The sequence below is a fragment of the Argiope bruennichi genome, chromosome 7 (genome assembly GCF_947563725.1).
Source record: "Argiope bruennichi chromosome 7, qqArgBrue1.1, whole genome shotgun sequence".
In the NCBI taxonomy this organism is placed as follows: domain Eukaryota; kingdom Metazoa; phylum Arthropoda; class Arachnida; order Araneae; family Araneidae; genus Argiope; species Argiope bruennichi.
The window spans coordinates 78,239,075-78,257,806 of NC_079157.1; the positions used below are offsets into that span (position 1 = coordinate 78,239,075).

Here is an 18,732-nt window from a genome sequence, read left to right on the forward strand (position 1 = left end):
ATTTCGTTCATTTACAATAATGCCCTTCTCTTCTACAAACCTTTCCTTTCTGTTAATACCATATCCTGCCCGCATTCACCGCACTTCCATCAGCAATTAAATCCATTTTCATGCACCATTCAACACACGCTTTCGCTCCCAAACGTTCTAAATCGAAAAAACCCCTCAATTTAAGGGATTCCTCATTTGTCACATTCATACCAGCCATTTTACACCACAAGAAAAATCGAAGAAAGTAAGAAAAAAAAATACTTTACAAGCAGAAGAAATCAGAATAAATCCAATCATCAATTAATTGAAGAGAAAATCTTGAAATTCCCCACGAAAAGCTGCCAGCACAAGAAAAATCGAAGAAAGTAAGAGAAAATACGTTACAAGACTTGGGGAGCAGTATAAATTAGAAATTCCCCGCGAAAAGATGCACTTATACCTAATTGGTGGATATTCAAAGTCAATTCATACTTGATTAGTTTATAATGACATCACCCCATTCTCTTCACAGGGTTGCCATACATTGCAGGCGTAGAGGGGTTGCCATATTGGCAACTTTAGCTTTAAAATTTGGCGTCAAACTTGGCGGTACCCGTCTCTAGAATTTAGCCGGATATTGATTCGAACCAATCAAAAATGATACTTTAATGTCCAAATTTTTATTTCGCATGTAATTATCCTAAATAAGCATTTATAGTGGGTGTGTTGTGGTTTTCTAAAGAACTGCCTGGTTTTAAATACAATATTTTTAATCTTCGCAAACACAGCTACATTATAAAATTTACAAACACTTATCTACGACACACACATAGAAAATTAGGTTAAAGAAAACAGTATGGTGGAGGGATTCCACCGTTTCCAGCCGAAAGCATTCGGCGTTAGCGCAAGAGTTGAGCATAGGGAAAATGTCGACCTCAGAATGCAGATCCCCCGTTCAACTGCTTGCCTTTTGTAAAACACCACTAGGTGGCGCTCTCTGGTCAAAGAGAAAAAGAGGTGCTACACATTATATATTGCAGCTGTATATGAAATTTATTATCAAGTCAATCAAAAGTGATAAATTATACTATGTAATGTGAAAATTAAATTTTTCCCATTTTTTGACCAAACTTTAAAAAAATATTTTATGTTTCGATAAATATTTAAAACACATGTATTTATTTTATATTCAGATGTATTAAAAATGACTTCATAGATATACATAGAAATTTTTATACTTTTTTGCCAATTTATAAATCTTTAAATTTTATTACATTTATTCAAAAAGATATTTATATAGATTTTAATACGAACTATTCATTTTTTTTAAAAAAATAATGAGTGCATTCAATGACGTAAGAACTTTGCTTTGCCGTAACATTTAAATTTTCACATAATTACTGATGAAAAGTAGCACAAATGATGATGTTACAGTAACACAAATAATAACATTTTATTCTTGTTTGAAAGGGAAAAAAATTGGGGGTTTTCTCAGTTATTAGATATGATAACGATATTAATTTATTATATTAAGGAGAATGTTCTGCCTTTTCAACTTTCTTGTGTACTTATGCAATTAAATTTATGCTTCATGACATAGTGAAAAAAAATGTATTTGCCTTTTTGAATAACTTTCCTTTGGATAGTTAAGTCTGAAATTTGATAATGTCCATTATGGAAAAAAGAGTATTGACCAATTTTCATTTTTCTAGTGCATAGGTTGCTTTGTTGTTGTTGTTCTTATAATTATGAATAAACAATCTGGAGTAACTTAACTCTTGGGTGGATTTGATTTAAAATTTTATATCGATGTACAATTCCGGGCGGGTAAAATTTTGTATCAACGTTCATTTCTTTAACTCATTGCATTTCAGTACTATATGTTCACGCTCATATGGAAGAACAAAGAAACAAACTTCTTATTGAAAAATTTCCTCAATATTTAATGCTGATCTACAGTTTCATTCTCTCAGTTCATTTATTGTCATAAATGAAGAGCATTTAAACAAATTTACTCATCTAATTTTGCAATTTATTTTTTTATAGTTATTACATTCCATTTACAAGTAGGCAAAATTTCAAAAGTAGGTTGTGCTTTACAGTTAAAACACAAGATTGTTATTTATTTTATTCAAAATAATTGAAAATTTGCAAAATCTAGCAACTTTTTCCCTCTAATTTTCAATGAATGGTGAAAATTTTAGACACTTCCTGTTTCTTTTTCAGTCTTGTCAGACAAAAAAAAAAGCAATTTCTACGTTAAAAAATATACAAGCAGCAAAATTTGCTTTGAAGATCAATTTTGTGTATCATTAATTTTTGAAAAATTAATGTGTGTGTGGGGGGGGGGGAAATAACAAATATATTTTAAAATAGTTTCATGATCGAAAAGAGAGGGCACACTTTGAATTCTTAAATTTCTCTTTTATTCCATTCCGGGAGGCATAATTTATGCACAAGCAAGACCATGAGATTCTGATAGGGATTTCTTTACACGTGCCGATTTAGATAAAAGGGAAATAGGTATCTTTAAAAGAATTTGTTTAGATCGATAGATTTTTATCCCTTCAATAGTCGAGCATGTGAAAGTGCAGATTTTAGCCTTTCTAGAACTTGTGTAATATTAATTAAATTTTTAAAAAATGGAATTGGAACAGAAAATAAGAGAACTTATTAGAATGAAGTTAATATGGGTTATATATATATATATGTATACTAGCTGACCTGGCAAACGTTGTTCTACCTTATAAATTATTTTTATTAATTATTTTGGTTGTTAATGAATGCATTGTAAATGTGTGGGGTTGGGATCTATGACAGAAAGATAGTGGAGCGCTGTAGATGATGATCACCGATAAAAACAAAAAAACATCAACCATTCATCTTCTCAATACAATGTATTTCATTAATCGAACGTATACATTGTTTGATCTCTTAAAAGTTAAACGTAAAGTGAAAAAAAGTAATATATTTTTTGTCCTAAAGTATAAAAATGAAATAAAGGAAATCAATATTCATTTCGAAGAGCAATTGAGTGTACGATATTTTTTCTCAGTCCGTCTTTAGCCAACACAAATAAGCTCGATAGTTTGCCCACGCGAGAACATGCCACGTGTGAAAAACATGGTGTGCCCAAATCTAAGCCGCAAACAGACATCGTTTGATCTTGCGACTTATTGACTGTCATAGCGAATGCGAATCTAATAGAAAATTAAACGCGTTTGAATTCGATTGCCACGTCTGTGAAAATCATTGGAATTCGTGGCAGCAAAACGTTTTCGGCTCGGAATTTACCATTCAGAATGGTGGCTTCGATAATGTTTTTCTTCAATTTTTTAATGACCAAACACGTGTCATTGCACAGCCATTGTGGGTTCAAATTCCGAAGTAAAATAACCGGAGACCCAACTTTCAGTCGTAGAAGGTGTGGTGGCATGCCTGGAAAATCCAGTGAGTTCAAAAACTCGGTTGGATAATTTACAGCTTCGTTAGCATCGCAAACTGTATCGATCAATTTGTATGATACCAAGTAGTAGGGATGACGAATATTTTCAGAGCGGTTATTACGTAACCAATATCAAAAAGTCACAAATACCAGTGACCAATACTTTTCAAAGAGGGGTGGGATTCAAATCCTTGATACGATCTTACTGATGATATTTCGATTACAGGTTTTGGATCACGATAGAAAGTAACAATCGATACGATATCACTGAAATTTGCCGGAGCGGTGACTTTACTGTAAAGTAACAATCGATACGATCTGTCCAATGGATGCTCTCGAAAGAAATCTGTGATTGGATTGAAAAGTGAACAGACCGGTTATTGGAATTATCGTATCGTATCATTGAATTGCATATCACTGAAATTTATCGGAGCGGGGATTTCACCGGAAAGTGCGAAGTCACCGCTCCACTTTACGGGAGTGACCGATATTCGTATTTGATGATGCACTATTCTATACAGATCATTTTTAATTTTCGGGACATGATTGACTTTGATTGCATGTACTCTGTTTACTGCTGGCGCCATCTATTGGTAGAATATAGGACTAAAGTAAACATTTTAAAGAAATTACATATATTTTTAACTCATCTTTTCCAGAAAATGCTTCACTCTAATAAATAAATTAAATAAATAGTTTTGAGAAAAAAATAAAATTTAAGAAATAAGCTGAAACAGATAAATTAATTCAATCACACGTTAATTAAATTAGTAAATTAAGTATTAATTACAATTAATAAATTATATATTTAATATTAAGTAATAATTTTTAATTAATAATATGATTGAAATAACAGATATTTGGAACGCATATTTAAAAATAACAATAGCAATATTATTTGTTATTAAAATAATCGTGGATTATGCATCTCTACCAAGTAGCCTGGCAACGACTGCTGTATCTTGAAGTTTAAATCATCGACGTCCACATTTTTTGATGCCAAAAGGGCTCTTTCTGCCAGCCACGCATGCTTTATGTACTATGTGCGTACATCGGGAAATATGCGGTCAATGAGAGCATTTTGCGAATCAACGATAGTGCAGAAATTAGTAAAAATTAGGGCAATTTTATGCATCCAGTATTTTATTAGACAGCAACTTTTCCATCGCCGATATCTAACAATTGGTCCGAGAATGTGTCAACAGATGGATCTTGTAGCATGTGGACGCGCATGTTTATTTTTAGCTGGACTGTTTCAATATTACGTCACAATGGCGATGATCTCAAGCAAGCGTTGATCTCCTCAGCGTACGGTGAACGTGGATAGGAACACCCTAATTACCTAGAGTTATGAAATATACTTTACAACCTATTCTCATTTCAATTTCATGAAAATCTGTCGAGCCGTTTCGGAGGAGTACAAACACAAACACCGTGACATGAGATTTATATATATATATATATATAAAATGAGACAAAAGATTGTAGATTTTTCTCATGTTATGTATTTTCTCAACCAGCTCCCTTTTTAAGAATAATGATATGCTCAATGATTAAACTATAAAAAAAAAAATTTAATTAGGGTTTTTTTTTTTTTTTCAAAATTTTTAACAAACCGCTGAGGAATATGTTTTAATAATATGCAGCATATTGAAATAACATTTTTTTTTTATGTAGTTATGTCTTTTTTTTTACCAGATAACTTTCTTTTGTTAACTACATCATGCTCCCTTGCTAGTCAAGATTAGCTAACAATATAATATATATTTTAGACAAATGTTCTATATTTGAATTTTTTCTACCAAAATGCTGAGATGAGAGACGTGCAGTTGCTTTTTCAGCTCTGGTAAGAGAAATGAGTGAAAGGAAACTGGCAACGCTAAGAAAAGTCCATATTTTGATATAATCCATTGCTGACTAATGAACTTCGTTTAATTTTCCTGTTTTCAGATTTTTCATTCTGTTTATAAATTTTTTCAGGTATAGTGTCATGCACCCAATATTTTTGCACTATTATTTGTTATATTAATTCTTTTTCTGGAATGTCTTAATAATAGAGGAATTAATTTACTTAATAAATCGAAACTAATTCATAATTCAATTTGACATTTTGAAATCTTAATATTGATTTTCGTTTTCATTTATACATTATTTTTTTAAATGATTTCAAAGAGTCCTCGTGTAGTTTCTTTGAAATTATCTTTTAATTTAATCATAAGTCGTAGAAAATAAAACTATGTACATAATACTCTTTAAATGTGTGAAATTCGAAGTGTCTCATACTAACATTGATATGACTAATGACTCTTGTATGTTGATTTCATAATTTTAGTTTTATTTTGTAAGAATTAAATCTAAAACATTATAATTTATAATGGATGTATCTTAAGCTTAAGTTTTTACGTCCTAAAGAATAAGTATTAGGTCATATTTAGTAAACCAAGAATTATTGATTAACAAATCTTGTATCATTTCATAAAAAAATAAATTTTTGCGCAGAATTTTTTGAATTCGTAGAAAATCTATGAAGTGAATAAAATAAATATGGACATTTTGCTTTCAATAGTATAATTGTATATAATTTACTTTCATATCTAATATAATGTCATTAATTTTTTTCAATATTTGTTATTTAGTGGAATGATTACTAGATTATAATGGATGTACCACCAAATCCTACACCTGATCCAGTACAGTCTGTATTCGATCAAGGTAATTGTTTTTCATTTTTGTTTTTTTTAAATTGTGTTTTAAATTAATGTTGGTCTGTGATTGTCAAATGAAATAGCTTATGTCATGTAAATGTGCTAATAAGCGGAGCATTATGAAAGTATCACTGTTTTATGAATAGGTTTCTGTAAATCTGTAGTGCATAACAATTTTATTTTAATATAACTATATTAATTATTTTGGTAAAAATGATTACATAAATAATTCTAGAGTTCAGTGGATTATATTAGAAGTTATGATTTATAACGTACATATAGAATAGAAGCATAATAATTATAAAATGCACTCTCTTTCAGATAAACTTAAGGCCAAATTGAAAAAAGTGAAATAAGGAATTTTAATTTAACAACAAATAGAAATTACTAATAAGAAAACAGCATTATTGAATATCATGTTAAAGTGGTGTAATGTGCTATAACTCTTGTAGTTTGTAAACACTTTAATTTTGTTGAATAGAGGTTGATCAAATCAAGTTCATTTAGATCTATTAATGGTATGAAATTGACAGGCCTTTAAGCTAAATCAGGCTTTAATTCTGAATAACAGAAATTATCATTTTCTGTTTTAAAAATTAGATTCACTGTATTTATATTTTCTTAAACATGCATTCTTTTAGAGATATAATTAGATATAACAAAAGTCTTGTTAATTTATTTTATAAAATACCTTTTCCAACCTTATTCTTGTTAATTTATTTTAAGATTTAATTTTTCTTGCATGAAGCTATATCTAAGAAATTAGATTCTCAGAGAATTAAACTTCTTCCATTCTCTGTCAATTGCATTTGATCAAAAAAAAGTTTTAACTTATTTTAATTCAGAAAATTGTGACTCTAAATTTAGGAAATAAATCATAAAATAAACCATTAGTCACTAATAAATTAAAATAAATTGACTTAAAATATTTATTCAGGTATTCGAAATACTTTCAGTCAGAAGGGTTTTCTTAGCAATTCTAGATATCAGATATTAAAAATTTCTAATATGTTGCAGTTGTAAAATTCTTAAATTCTTTGTAACTTTACTTGTGCTTGTGACCGAATAGAAGCCTTTATCTTATTGAAGCTCACATATCTCTGTATTTATGACATAAATTTGAAAGCTGAAAGTGGCAATTTAATTTTAATTTTTGTTATTGTGCTTGTGATCTAATTGTAATAAAAGCTTAGAGGATGTTTTTTTTTCTTTCTTTTTTTTTTTACAATCATTGGTATAATTTATTAAAAAAATGTTACTCAAATGTAATGGGGAAAAAAAGAAGATATTTTTATGTTCTTTGTGATTTAAAGACTAAAGAAACTATCTTAATTTTTATTTTATAAAAGTAAAGTCTTTCTTTAATTCTAAAATCCTCTTATCTGTGATCTAAAAAAAATTGTGATACATTATTATTTTTTAATTAAGGGGTTAACTATTGAATACTCTTTTTTTTCCTGTTACTGTAAATACCTTGATACTTATTTAAGTTATGTTTCAACAATAATTTTAACATTAAACACGACATTTGAATAAATTTACTTAATGCTAAACATACTCTCATATTTGCCGGTACATTGGAACTGCTATTGGAAAATGACCATTTGACCAGTAATGTTGAGTGTTAACTTGTATAAATAAATGCCACCCAAAAGATATGAATTATTATCATAAAAGTTAAATTATCCATCTAATAATTATCAGGGGTGTTTGTGCTCCGGGGAAACCCCGGAATTCCGGGGATTTTGAACTTCGATACCCGGAAATTCCGGGGATCGTCGTTCAAAAGGAAGTAGGAATAATAATGAATTATTTATTTTGATCTGGGTAATTTTGTTTGCTTTGAAAGCAGAAAACGCAAGGTCAGTGTGTGTGGTGAAAACTTTTCCTTTCTTTCTCCAAAGGCAGTGATAATGCATGAAAAGGGGGGGAAAACTTCTTTTTTGTTCTTTCCTTATTGCGAGTTATGACTCATTCCCCCGGTTCTCGGACATTCTCTTCTGGATTCTTTTCGGCAAGTAGGCGCGGCAGAAAAAAAAGGGAGAGACTTCGTTCGACCAGATGTGCGATCACGTGACCTGGGTTCAAAGGTCTTAATTTTGCAAAAAAAGTAATTCATTGAACTTTTATAATTAGGTAATTCAATACTTCATAATCGTAATTTTTCATCCCCCCCCCCCTTCTCGAAACTCCAAAATGTCGGTAGTAAGTCCGTAAAAGTTTCAGGGGATTTTTTGGGGTCCCACAAACACCCCTGAATTATGGCCTTTCATTATATGAATTAAAACGATAACTTATCAATTGGCTTGTTAAAATTATAAAAAAAAGAAATGGAAGAAGATCAACAGACATTCGGTGTTAATTAAATAAAATTTTGGTAATTGAAAATTAATGAAATAAAACACTCCTTCCACTCTGAATTTTGAAATAGCGAAGTATAAGTGCAAGGCTAATGTTTAGAGGCTAGACATTATGTAAATACCAAACAGGGAGTATATAAAACTTTAGAGAAAATACTGTATAAACACATACAATAATATAAAAATATTATAGCTCTTTAATATAAATAAACTAATTAGTGAAAAAGTTCTCTTAAATTATCTCTTACGTTCAAACCATATTTAAATTAATTGTTTATAAATTAGTGTTTTATGATACAAATTTAATGTTTCATTTATGTACTATATTAGTAAAAAAAACTACAACTCCATATTAGTATGTGGGGGGGGGGAAGAGGTTGTAACTTAAAACTAAACTGTAAACTTTTGTCTGTTAAATTTAGGGCTGAATTTTTTTCTGCAAAACAATTATATTTTTAAAGTGCATTTTATTGCACTATCATATTTGATATCTTTAACACATTTTTTTAAAGTTAAATATATTTATGGTAATACCTTTTTCTTTTCAATTTATTTTAATAAATTGTACAGATTTCTATTTCAATCATTTTATTTACAGTAATTTTTGCTACAGTTTTTTTTTTTTTTTAACTTGTAATGCAGTCTTGCTGATGACAAAATAATTTCTGTCGTGACTTGTCAGTAGATGTAAGAAGAAAAACAGCATCTGCAATCATGCTTTTACATGGGGCCATCAAATAAGAAAAAAAGTACTCTAGATTCTGTAATATGTATAAGCATATTTCTTACCTAGATTATATGTAAGCTGTTTCAAAACTCTGTTACATACTCTAAGTAATAATAAAACTCCAAAATTAATATACAAAATTTAGCTGTGTCAAGCAGGGAATTGAGAGAGGCTGTGGTTGCTGTGATCTGAAAAGAGAAAACGATTGAGGCTAGTTTCATTCAGTTGATACATGATAGCATGAAAATATTTCAAAATCAAGTCAATGGTCTTCATAACGGTGGCTTTTCAAATAACTTCACAGGGAATTCTCTAGTGTAAAAGAATAGAAATCGCATCAAGGTATGAAAATTGTATGAATTGACTGCATTGTATGAAAATTTGTATTTGTGTAGATAATTTCCTACGTCTATTTAATATTTTAACCAATTAATTATGAATGTCTATTATAAAAAATAAAAAAAAATAGAAAAAGATTGATTTAAAAAATATAAAATTACTGTTGGATATTTATATGCTTATTGGTGACCACCATTAAATATAATAATATATTTAAAAACTTGAATTATCTATTGAGGATTACTGAAATGCAAGGCAGACTTTCTAAATTACTTATTGATGACTGTCATAATTAAATGACAGTCATCAATAAGTAATTCAAGTTTACACTTTGAATGTTGGTGCGCTTTGAACAAGAGATTTCGCAAAATATTAATGGATTAATATATTATAAATGTGTATTTCTTTTTAATTTTTTTGGAATATTTCAACTGATAGAAAATAAAATTTTTAGATGGAATTATCAAAAATATTTTATTTTTCAGTGACTGGAATTTTAAGTAACTATGGATGGACTATTCTTTTCATTTTAATTGTATTAAACTTGCTCTGGAGTCATTTTTATCCAAAGTATAAAAAATGGCAAGAAAGAGTAGAAGAACAAGAGAAAGAAGCTGAATATAAGAAAGGTAATCAAATTGTTTTGATCTAAATAAGAACAGTTTAATTAATTAAATGTAAAAAATAATATATTCTTCACTATTGATGGATAGTTATATAAAACAAATTTGCTCTTTTATGAAGTATTATGGAGAAATGTTAGATGCTTTCTTTCCTTATCCAGTCACAAAAATAAAGGAATGAGGATTTAATTTTTTTTTTCCTTCCTTTTTATTTAAATTTGTGCTCATACTATCAATAGAGTCAAATGCAAATTTGAGAGCAGCCCAATAGAATATATTTGTTAAGGCTTAATAGTAAATCATAAATTTCAAAAATGAAAATAGACTATCTTTTAATTTATAATTCCTTTTCAAAGTAAAGTTAAGTTATATTTTAATAATTAAAGCAATAGATGTGATTGGATCAAAGGTCCGTTCATAAAAGATCGAAGATAAGGATTCAACTTTTGCTTAAAATATTAATACTTACTTAATATACTAATTAGTTAATACTTACATACTATTGGCTACCTCTGTTTCGAATACACAGCTATTTATATAGTTTCATAACTAATTAGAATTAAGAAAACTAAGACAAAAATTGGATCTACACAAAGATTTAAGAAAATCTGAATATAAAAATAAATACATTGAAAAAATGGGAATTTTCAATTAGAAATGAAAGTAAAGATTTATTTTTAATATTGAATAATTTAAACAAATGATAATGAGTAAAAATTATTTTTTATGATCAAAATAATAATAAATATAATAAAAAGTAATTTAATAAATAGTGTAGAAACTTGAATAATATAATTAAACAAAAATAAATAGTACAATTCATATCCAATATTTTCAGTGTATTTTTTTAAATGAAAAAGCTTTTATTCTTTTTTTATTTATTAGTTTTTTTATTCTTTCTTGTAAATGAACTATGGAGAAAGTATTGTAATCATCAAAAAATCGAAACTCGAGGTTTTGATGAATCTACATGTTATAATTTTTCCGAGTTTGGAAAATGTCTGTCTGTCTATGGCAAATTCTTTAAGTTAGATGGATGAATTTTAGTACGTAGTCTTTGCACTAAATTTTGAGCAAAATTCATTCAGAGAAAGTCTGTCTGGCTATTTGAATATAAGTTAACACGATAATTACATAAACTAAGATGACTAGATGAATAAAATTCAACATCTTTAATATAGACACCTATCAAATTTTAAGTCAAATCCTACTAGTGGTTTACCATCTATTCTCAGAAACATATAAATGTGATTACTCAAAAATGCAATAACTTAAATATATAAAATTTGGTATGGGTTTTTGTGACTACAAGTGTAGTTCTGTCAAAGTTGGTTCTTTCAGTCTATTTTTTCATGATAATTAAGTACTCTAGGTATGAAAATATTCAACTAACACAAGAAGAAACAAAACAAAAAAAAATTACTTCAAATTAATAAAAATGAATTATGCTATAGAAAAATATTTTAACATTGTATTAATAGGAAATTATAAAAGAATATTTGAATTTCTCAGAAATTTGAATTTCTCAGAAATTTGAATTAAAGATGTTTTAATTTAATGATTTCTCTGTACTTTTATTTGTGTATTATTTTTCTGTGGCTTAAAAGTCAATTCTATTTTACAATTAAATATGTATATTTTAAAATTATTCAGTAAAAAAATTCCTTTTGTAACATTTAATGTTTTGTAAATTTAGACCCATCCCGCATAATTGCTAGAGAAGAAGCAATGGCAAGAGCTCGCCAGCGAATGGCTGAAGAGCATGAGCGCTTAGCTCGAGAATATGAGGAGAAAATGAAAGAAGTAATAATTTGTTTATTCTTTGATTTCCATATCATCTAAATATTGTTTGGAAAAGAATTTCATTCTTACCCCCTTTTTAAAAAAATATATATCATGTTGCAGGCAGTTTGGAAGAATTATATCCTGACAATTGTCTAAACAATTTTTAATACAGTAGACTCCCGATTATCCGCGCCTGCCACACTAAGTCTTATTTTTGCTTCCAAGCAAAGAGAAAATGCTTCCAAAGCAAGAAGCAAACACAAATGACTGATTTCTTCAAAAAGGTGTAGTTTTACAGTTATGCTTTTGTAATTACATAATACATTATAGTATTAAAACAGTACATATGTATTAATTTTTCTGTGTATCCTTGACACCTCTCATAAATACTAGGCACTTTTCTGTTTTCATTAACAAAATGAATTTTAGGTTAGTTTTGAGTGATATACTAAAATATTAAGCGTTAGTTAAACCTTTCCTGCTGTTTATTTTACATTTTATTGTACATAAAACGATTTTTCAAAGTTGGAATGACTGTTTTCTTTTTTGCTATACCCGTTTTTAGCTTTTTTCGGATTATCTGCGATTTTTGTTATCCGCGGCGGCCGCGCCACCCAATTCCGCGGATAATCGGGAGTGTACTGTAGTTAAAACTTGCAACATAATTATCATTTCTGATTATGATTGAACTACATCATCAACCAGCTGTGATGATCCATTACAAATTGGTCAACTTTTATGCATATGTAAAGAATATTTTTATCAACAAGATAGAGATAAATGACTTCCTTTTGCATAAATTAATTTGCCTGTTTTCATTATGTAAAAACAAGTTTATAGTATTCTGGTAAACTCGATATGTAATAGATATTGGAATTCTCATATATCAAACTCCCATGCATTGAAAGTCTTTCTTGGAATTTTCCATTATTCTTTTTCTATTATAAAAAATTCTATTATAAAAAAACAATTAATTCTATTCTATTATAAAAAAACAAAATCAGTTTTTACATATTGATTTACAAAAATGTTTGCTGAAAAGATGTGTATATATATTGCTGTTAAAAAGTGTTCATTGATTTCCTTCAGGATGAGGAATATAATTTAAATGAGGAAAAGAAAATTTTTACCAATTCTTACTAAATACAAATTCTTGAAAAAACAAATGTCATTGAAAAAAAAAGGTGGGGGGAAGAAAGGAGGAAAAAAAACTACAAGCACTTGCTGATGAGTTGCGAGTTATTTTAAACCTCTGCTCAATCTTTCTTTACTTGCAGCAAAATTCTTATTTTAAATATAGTTTATGTTTAAAATTCTGTGGGGAAAAAATTTGGAAGAAAAATTCTACTTAAAATATGTAAAAACCAGCATGAAAAATAAAAATCATACAAAAAAGTATTCAATTGTGACATGAACAATACCAACATTTTGAAGTCTTTATTTGTACAATTTTTGAATCCCTTTTTTGATATTAGTTGTTAAGACTTTGGTTAATTAATTGTTAAGAAAGAAATCCTAAGAAATTGCACTTAATCATTATTTGTAAGTAAATGATAATAAATTTTTAGCATGTTTTTCATGCTGAAATTTCTGTATACTGAATTTTTTCCCAGGAGTTTCAATATATAAAAATTCGATTGTATATATAAATGTTTAAACATAATTTGAAGTTGTAGGGGTCATGATAGAAATAGAATTATCCACAATTTGTGTCTCATACGAATCATTGCAATATATAACTTTTTAAAAGAAACCATCTTTAAAAAACTTACAATTAACTTGATCAAATTAATTTTTAAAATCAAACTGAGACTTCAGTTTCTAGAAAATATTTTTATTACAGGGGTGTTTGTGCTCCGGGGAAACCCCGGAATTCCGGGGATTTTGAACTTCGATCCCCGGAATTTCCGGGGATCGTCGTTCAAAAGGAAGTAGGAATAATAATGAATTATTTATTTTGATCTGGGTAATTTTGTTTGCTTTTAAAGCAGAAAACGCAAGGTCAGTGTGTGTGGTGAAAACTTTTCCTTTCTTTCTCCAAAGGCAGTGATAATGCGTGAAAAGGGGGGAAAAACTTCTTTTTTGTTCTTTCCTTATTGCGAGTTATGACTCATTCCCCCGGTTCTCGGACATTCTCTTCTGGATTCTTTTCGGCAAGTAGGCGTGGCAGAAAAAAAAGGGGGAGACTTCGTTCGACCAGATGTGCGATAACGTGACTCTGGGTTCAAAGGTCTTATCTCTCCTGGCGTGGCGCCAATAAGTAGAGAAGGGGGATTTTTCGCCGTATTAGCTATTTGTCATTGATCGCTTCGCAACTTTTTTTTCTTCGCTGTGTAAAATTTTCGTTTCATTTATTGATGCACGTGTAAATTTTTCGTTTCGCTTATTGAAATATTTTTTTATTTATGTACGCAAGAGAATTTCATTTAGAAATTTCAGCATATGAAACAGAAATTACCCCTTAAAAATTCATATCTAATTAGTTTTACAGCATTAGATCCAGAGCTAAGAGGTAAAACCAGTACAATATTAGCTTTTGAAAAATTATCATCTTTTATGTCCCATATTTTTAGTGATAATGAAAAGTCAAAAGTAGAAGCTGAAATAAGGTTATACCAGAGTGATATTGATATCACCAAAGAAATGCTCTACACATCTGATGAAAGTGGAAATCAAGTCAAGTGTACAATTGATAAATATTGGTCTAAAGTTTTTAATTTAAAAGATGATTTCACAAATGATTATAAGTATCCTACATTGGCTAAATTGGTCAAAGCCTGCCTTAGCTGCTTCCATGGCCCATTAGTGGAAAGTGCATTCAACTTAATGGATACACTTGTCACTGACTATAGAACCTCTCTTAAGATTGATTCCCTAGATGCAGTGCAGACTATTAAATATGATTTAATGGCTTCTAAAGAAACCTCATGTGAAAAATATGGCTCAAAAAATCCAATGACTGATCCAATTCACAAAGATCTCTTACTGAATATGAACAGAAGTTGGAAAACATATCAAGAGGACTTAAAAACATGTATTTCAGATGAGTCACCTATAAAAGTCTCTGAAAAACCTTCTACATTAGCAGAAAAGCAAACTGCTTCTACCTCTGCATGTGCAGTTCTCGAGGAAATTTCTTCAACTGTAAATGAGGAAAATAAAAGTCAACCTTCCTGCAATTATGAAGTTCACCACAAAAGAAAGACAAGCCCACAAACATCAGAAAATAAAAAAAAAGCAGCAGAAATTAGATAATTTTTTTTAAAAGAATTAATTCAGGTAATTTAAAAGATTTGCATAAAATGTAGTAGTTTATATGTTTGAAAATTTATGGTTATTAATTTTGCAAAAAAAGTAATTCATTGAACTTTTATAATTAGGTCATTCAATACTTCATAATTGTAATTTTTCATTCCCCCCCCCCCCTTCTCGAAACTCCAAAATGCCGGTAGTAAGTCCGTAAAAGTTTCAGGGGATTTTTTGGGGTCCCACAAACACCCCTGTTATTATAATCATTGCACTAAATTTTCCATTAAAATAAATCATATGAAAAAATTCTTTGAAAAAATGATATGATGTTAAAATAATGTAATATGACTGAACTATTATTTTTCCTCTTTACAGAAAGAAAGAAAGAAACGAGAGGAAAAACTTGCTGAGATGGAAAGTCTTGTTTATGGTAAACCCAAGCCAAGTAAAAATTCTTCAGCTTTAAGACAAGATTACAATCCATTAATGGGAGGAGGAAGTAGTAGTTCATGTTACAGGCCTTCTAGACGAGGGGGACCTGGTGGTGGTGGGGGATGAGGTTAAAGATCCATGTAACTTGAGTTCATTGATTGGTAAGTGAAATATTATATTGAATAGTTGCTAGTTTTATTTATTAATAGATAAAACTATCTAATGCATACTTTTGAAACTAACCAAACATTTAAAATATTGGAATAGAAAGATTTTTGTGCAAAATGTGTGTAAACAGATTATTGTAGACAATTGTGAATATTTTCTTTTAGTAAAATGAAAATACTGTTCTGGTATTCAATGAATAAAGAAGATTCAGGTATACATTTAGATTTAGATATGTAAGATAATGATCATTAGACACAATGTTCAGAATTCTAAAATATACTTTTCTTTCATTCGTTCTTCCTTTTCTTTCCTTCTTTTTTTTTTTTTTTTTTTTCGGTACACATTTACTTTTTTTAAGTGTCTTTAATGAAGAATTGTAAATATTTAATAATAAAGAATTATAAATATTGTAAGTGTTTAAAAAATCCACTCAAAATTCATTCATGGCTGTACAAATGGAGAATAATAAAAGTATGTACAAGTGCAGTTCACATATGAACACGATGATATTTTACGTGTGAATAAAAGATATTTCACAATAGCTGTGTGGTTTTATGTTTTGAATTAAAGTTTATGCTCTACTAGTGTGAAGCAACACATTATGATCCAACTTCTCATTGGAGAAAATATTTCATCTTTTAGCTATAAGTGTGGTCCTGGAGCATGTTAAATCTGACATATTCCTTCTATTGTGGCATAGAAGAATGGAAAGATGTTGCTAGCTCAGATACTAGCCATGTTATCTGACTATGGTTCAAAATGTTGAGATTTGTTCCTAAATCACACTCGTATTATGTCAAAACAGGATTAGTTAAACTCTTTTACCTTTGGAAATAACAAAGTTACCTTACCTTTTTTGTATGCTCAAATATCTGCCTTTTTCCAGAGAGAGATGTGTTAAAGAATACACAGATAGACATGCAATATTATTAAGTGTATTTTAATTATTATGAAACTATTGTTAATTGTAATTATATATTATTTGTTTTTCTTTTATCTTCTTATTAGTTTACTTTTTAAAAAATATCAATGTTTTAGTGAATTCTGTAGATATGATCTAAACCTGAATGGCATTAGTCATCCTATACAAACAAATGTTGTCTACGTATATTAAAATTATTCCTTTTGAATTATCTTATTTTTAAGTAATGACAATAACTTTTCAATTTTTTCTTATGTTCTTTATAATATATGCATTATGTGATATTTCTTAATAAAAAAAATTCATATCAATTATAAGTTACAGTTATATAATTTTAGAATTGATTAATTATATTTATTTCATGCTTATATTATTAAAAATGTCATGCTCATGAAGACAAAAAAAAAATTTTTCAAATTCTATAGTTCTCTATTTTTAATGTAAAAAGATGTAGGTATAATTTGCTGAAGTCTAGAATAAATATTTATTTTATTTATTAAGTCTTAAAGTTTTGAAACACAGTATAGTATTTAGAATTCATTGAGCCATTTGTATTTAAGAATTTGATTTAATATTCCTTTTTTTTATGTCTTAATTTTAAATGGTTCAAATTAAATAAAATGCATAGTTAAAAAGATTTACAGTTTATTAATTTGGAATTTTAAACGTTGCTGAAAAAATCAGTTTAATGTTAGATTTATTGTAGAAAATTAATTCAGTTTTGTCTTCTTTATAGCATTTTTATGAATGGACTCCTGTTACATGCAAGACTAAGCATATCCAGTTACAGTGACATCCCTCTAAGCCTTTTGGATTGGTGAAAGGTGGATATTTTTTACTATTAGTGTGTTAATTTATTAATGCCTATATACTCATACAAGAGGGCTGTCTTATGATGCTGCATGTTTAAATGGAATTGACCAGGACTTGTAGTTGATGAGCTGCAACTGTGATATGTATTTATATATTTTTGTAATAAAGTTTTCATAATAGTTCTTATCAGTTTTATAAGTCAATCAACTCATCAAATACTTAATTATTTATTCTAATGAGATATATTTTATTTGTATTTATATAAAATCAAAAGGATATGCGATATATTTACATATGGTGTTTTTAAAAATTTTGTATTTTGGTACACAGGGCTTTAAATTTCCTTTAATCAAATTGATATTAAGAGAAAAATCCCTGCCCCTATTTTCATAATACTGCAATTTGTATTATAAAATGAGGTCTACAATCCTTCCCCATTACATACACTTTCTTAATTGCATATTTACCAAGGGTTCCTGCTCAAATCTGGAAAAATTCCCTGTTTTCTCTCTGTGTATGCAGTACAAAAAGAAATATGCAGACAGCACTCATGTGCTAGTTATAACAGCATAATAATACTCCATAGTTTTTATCAGTGAAAAAAGTAAGGGGAGTAAGCCATTCATTATCGGAAATAATATATATTAAACAAATGCTTGTATCTATATACAGAGGAAAAATTATTGCCTAGATTTTAAAAAGACAAACTTAATATGTTAAAGGGCAAGGGGGAAGAGATATGAATTAAAGAGCCTGAAGTCAGCAAAATTAAAGGTTCGGTTGAAGTAAAACGAAAAATAGCTTTCTTTCATGATACAAACCATTTAATAATTACTTCACAATAAAAAAAAAGTTTCTACTATTTTATATATTTGAGCATCACTTTTTACAGATTTTTCAGCTTTTTTTTATATATATATTTACTAGATAACAAAGTTAACTTTGCTAATTTGACAACCTGTAGCAAATCTCTTGAGATTGGAGCATTTAAAATACCTTTCGGATTTTTAACAAGCATATCTTTGTTGATACTAAATCAACTTTCTACAGCCATATGATACAAAATTTTTTACAACTTCTCAAAAATCAGAAAATTCTCTAGACCTCAGAACATTAGAATAGAAATTATCTCAACGAATTTCTTTATTAAATTGCAAAAGAATTATATACATTTTAATTTTTTTCTGGGAACTT

The 18,732-nt window shown here is 28.6% G+C and overlaps 1 protein-coding gene across 1 annotated transcript; it reads left to right on the forward strand.

Annotated features, from left to right (window-relative positions):
- Positions 1-5,261: 5,261 nt before the first annotated feature.
- On the forward strand, positions 5,262-17,720 carry LOC129975865 (selenoprotein S-like). Its single transcript, XM_056089114.1, has 6 exons — positions 5,262-5,395; positions 6,052-6,127; positions 10,032-10,175; positions 11,866-11,972; positions 15,579-15,796; positions 17,462-17,720. Exons 2-5 carry the CDS (start codon positions 6,073-6,075, stop codon positions 15,759-15,761), a joined length of 489 nt encoding a protein of 162 aa, XP_055945089.1. The 5' UTR covers positions 5,262-5,395; positions 6,052-6,072; the 3' UTR covers positions 15,762-15,796; positions 17,462-17,720.
- The last annotated feature ends 1,012 nt before the right edge of the window (positions 17,721-18,732 follow it).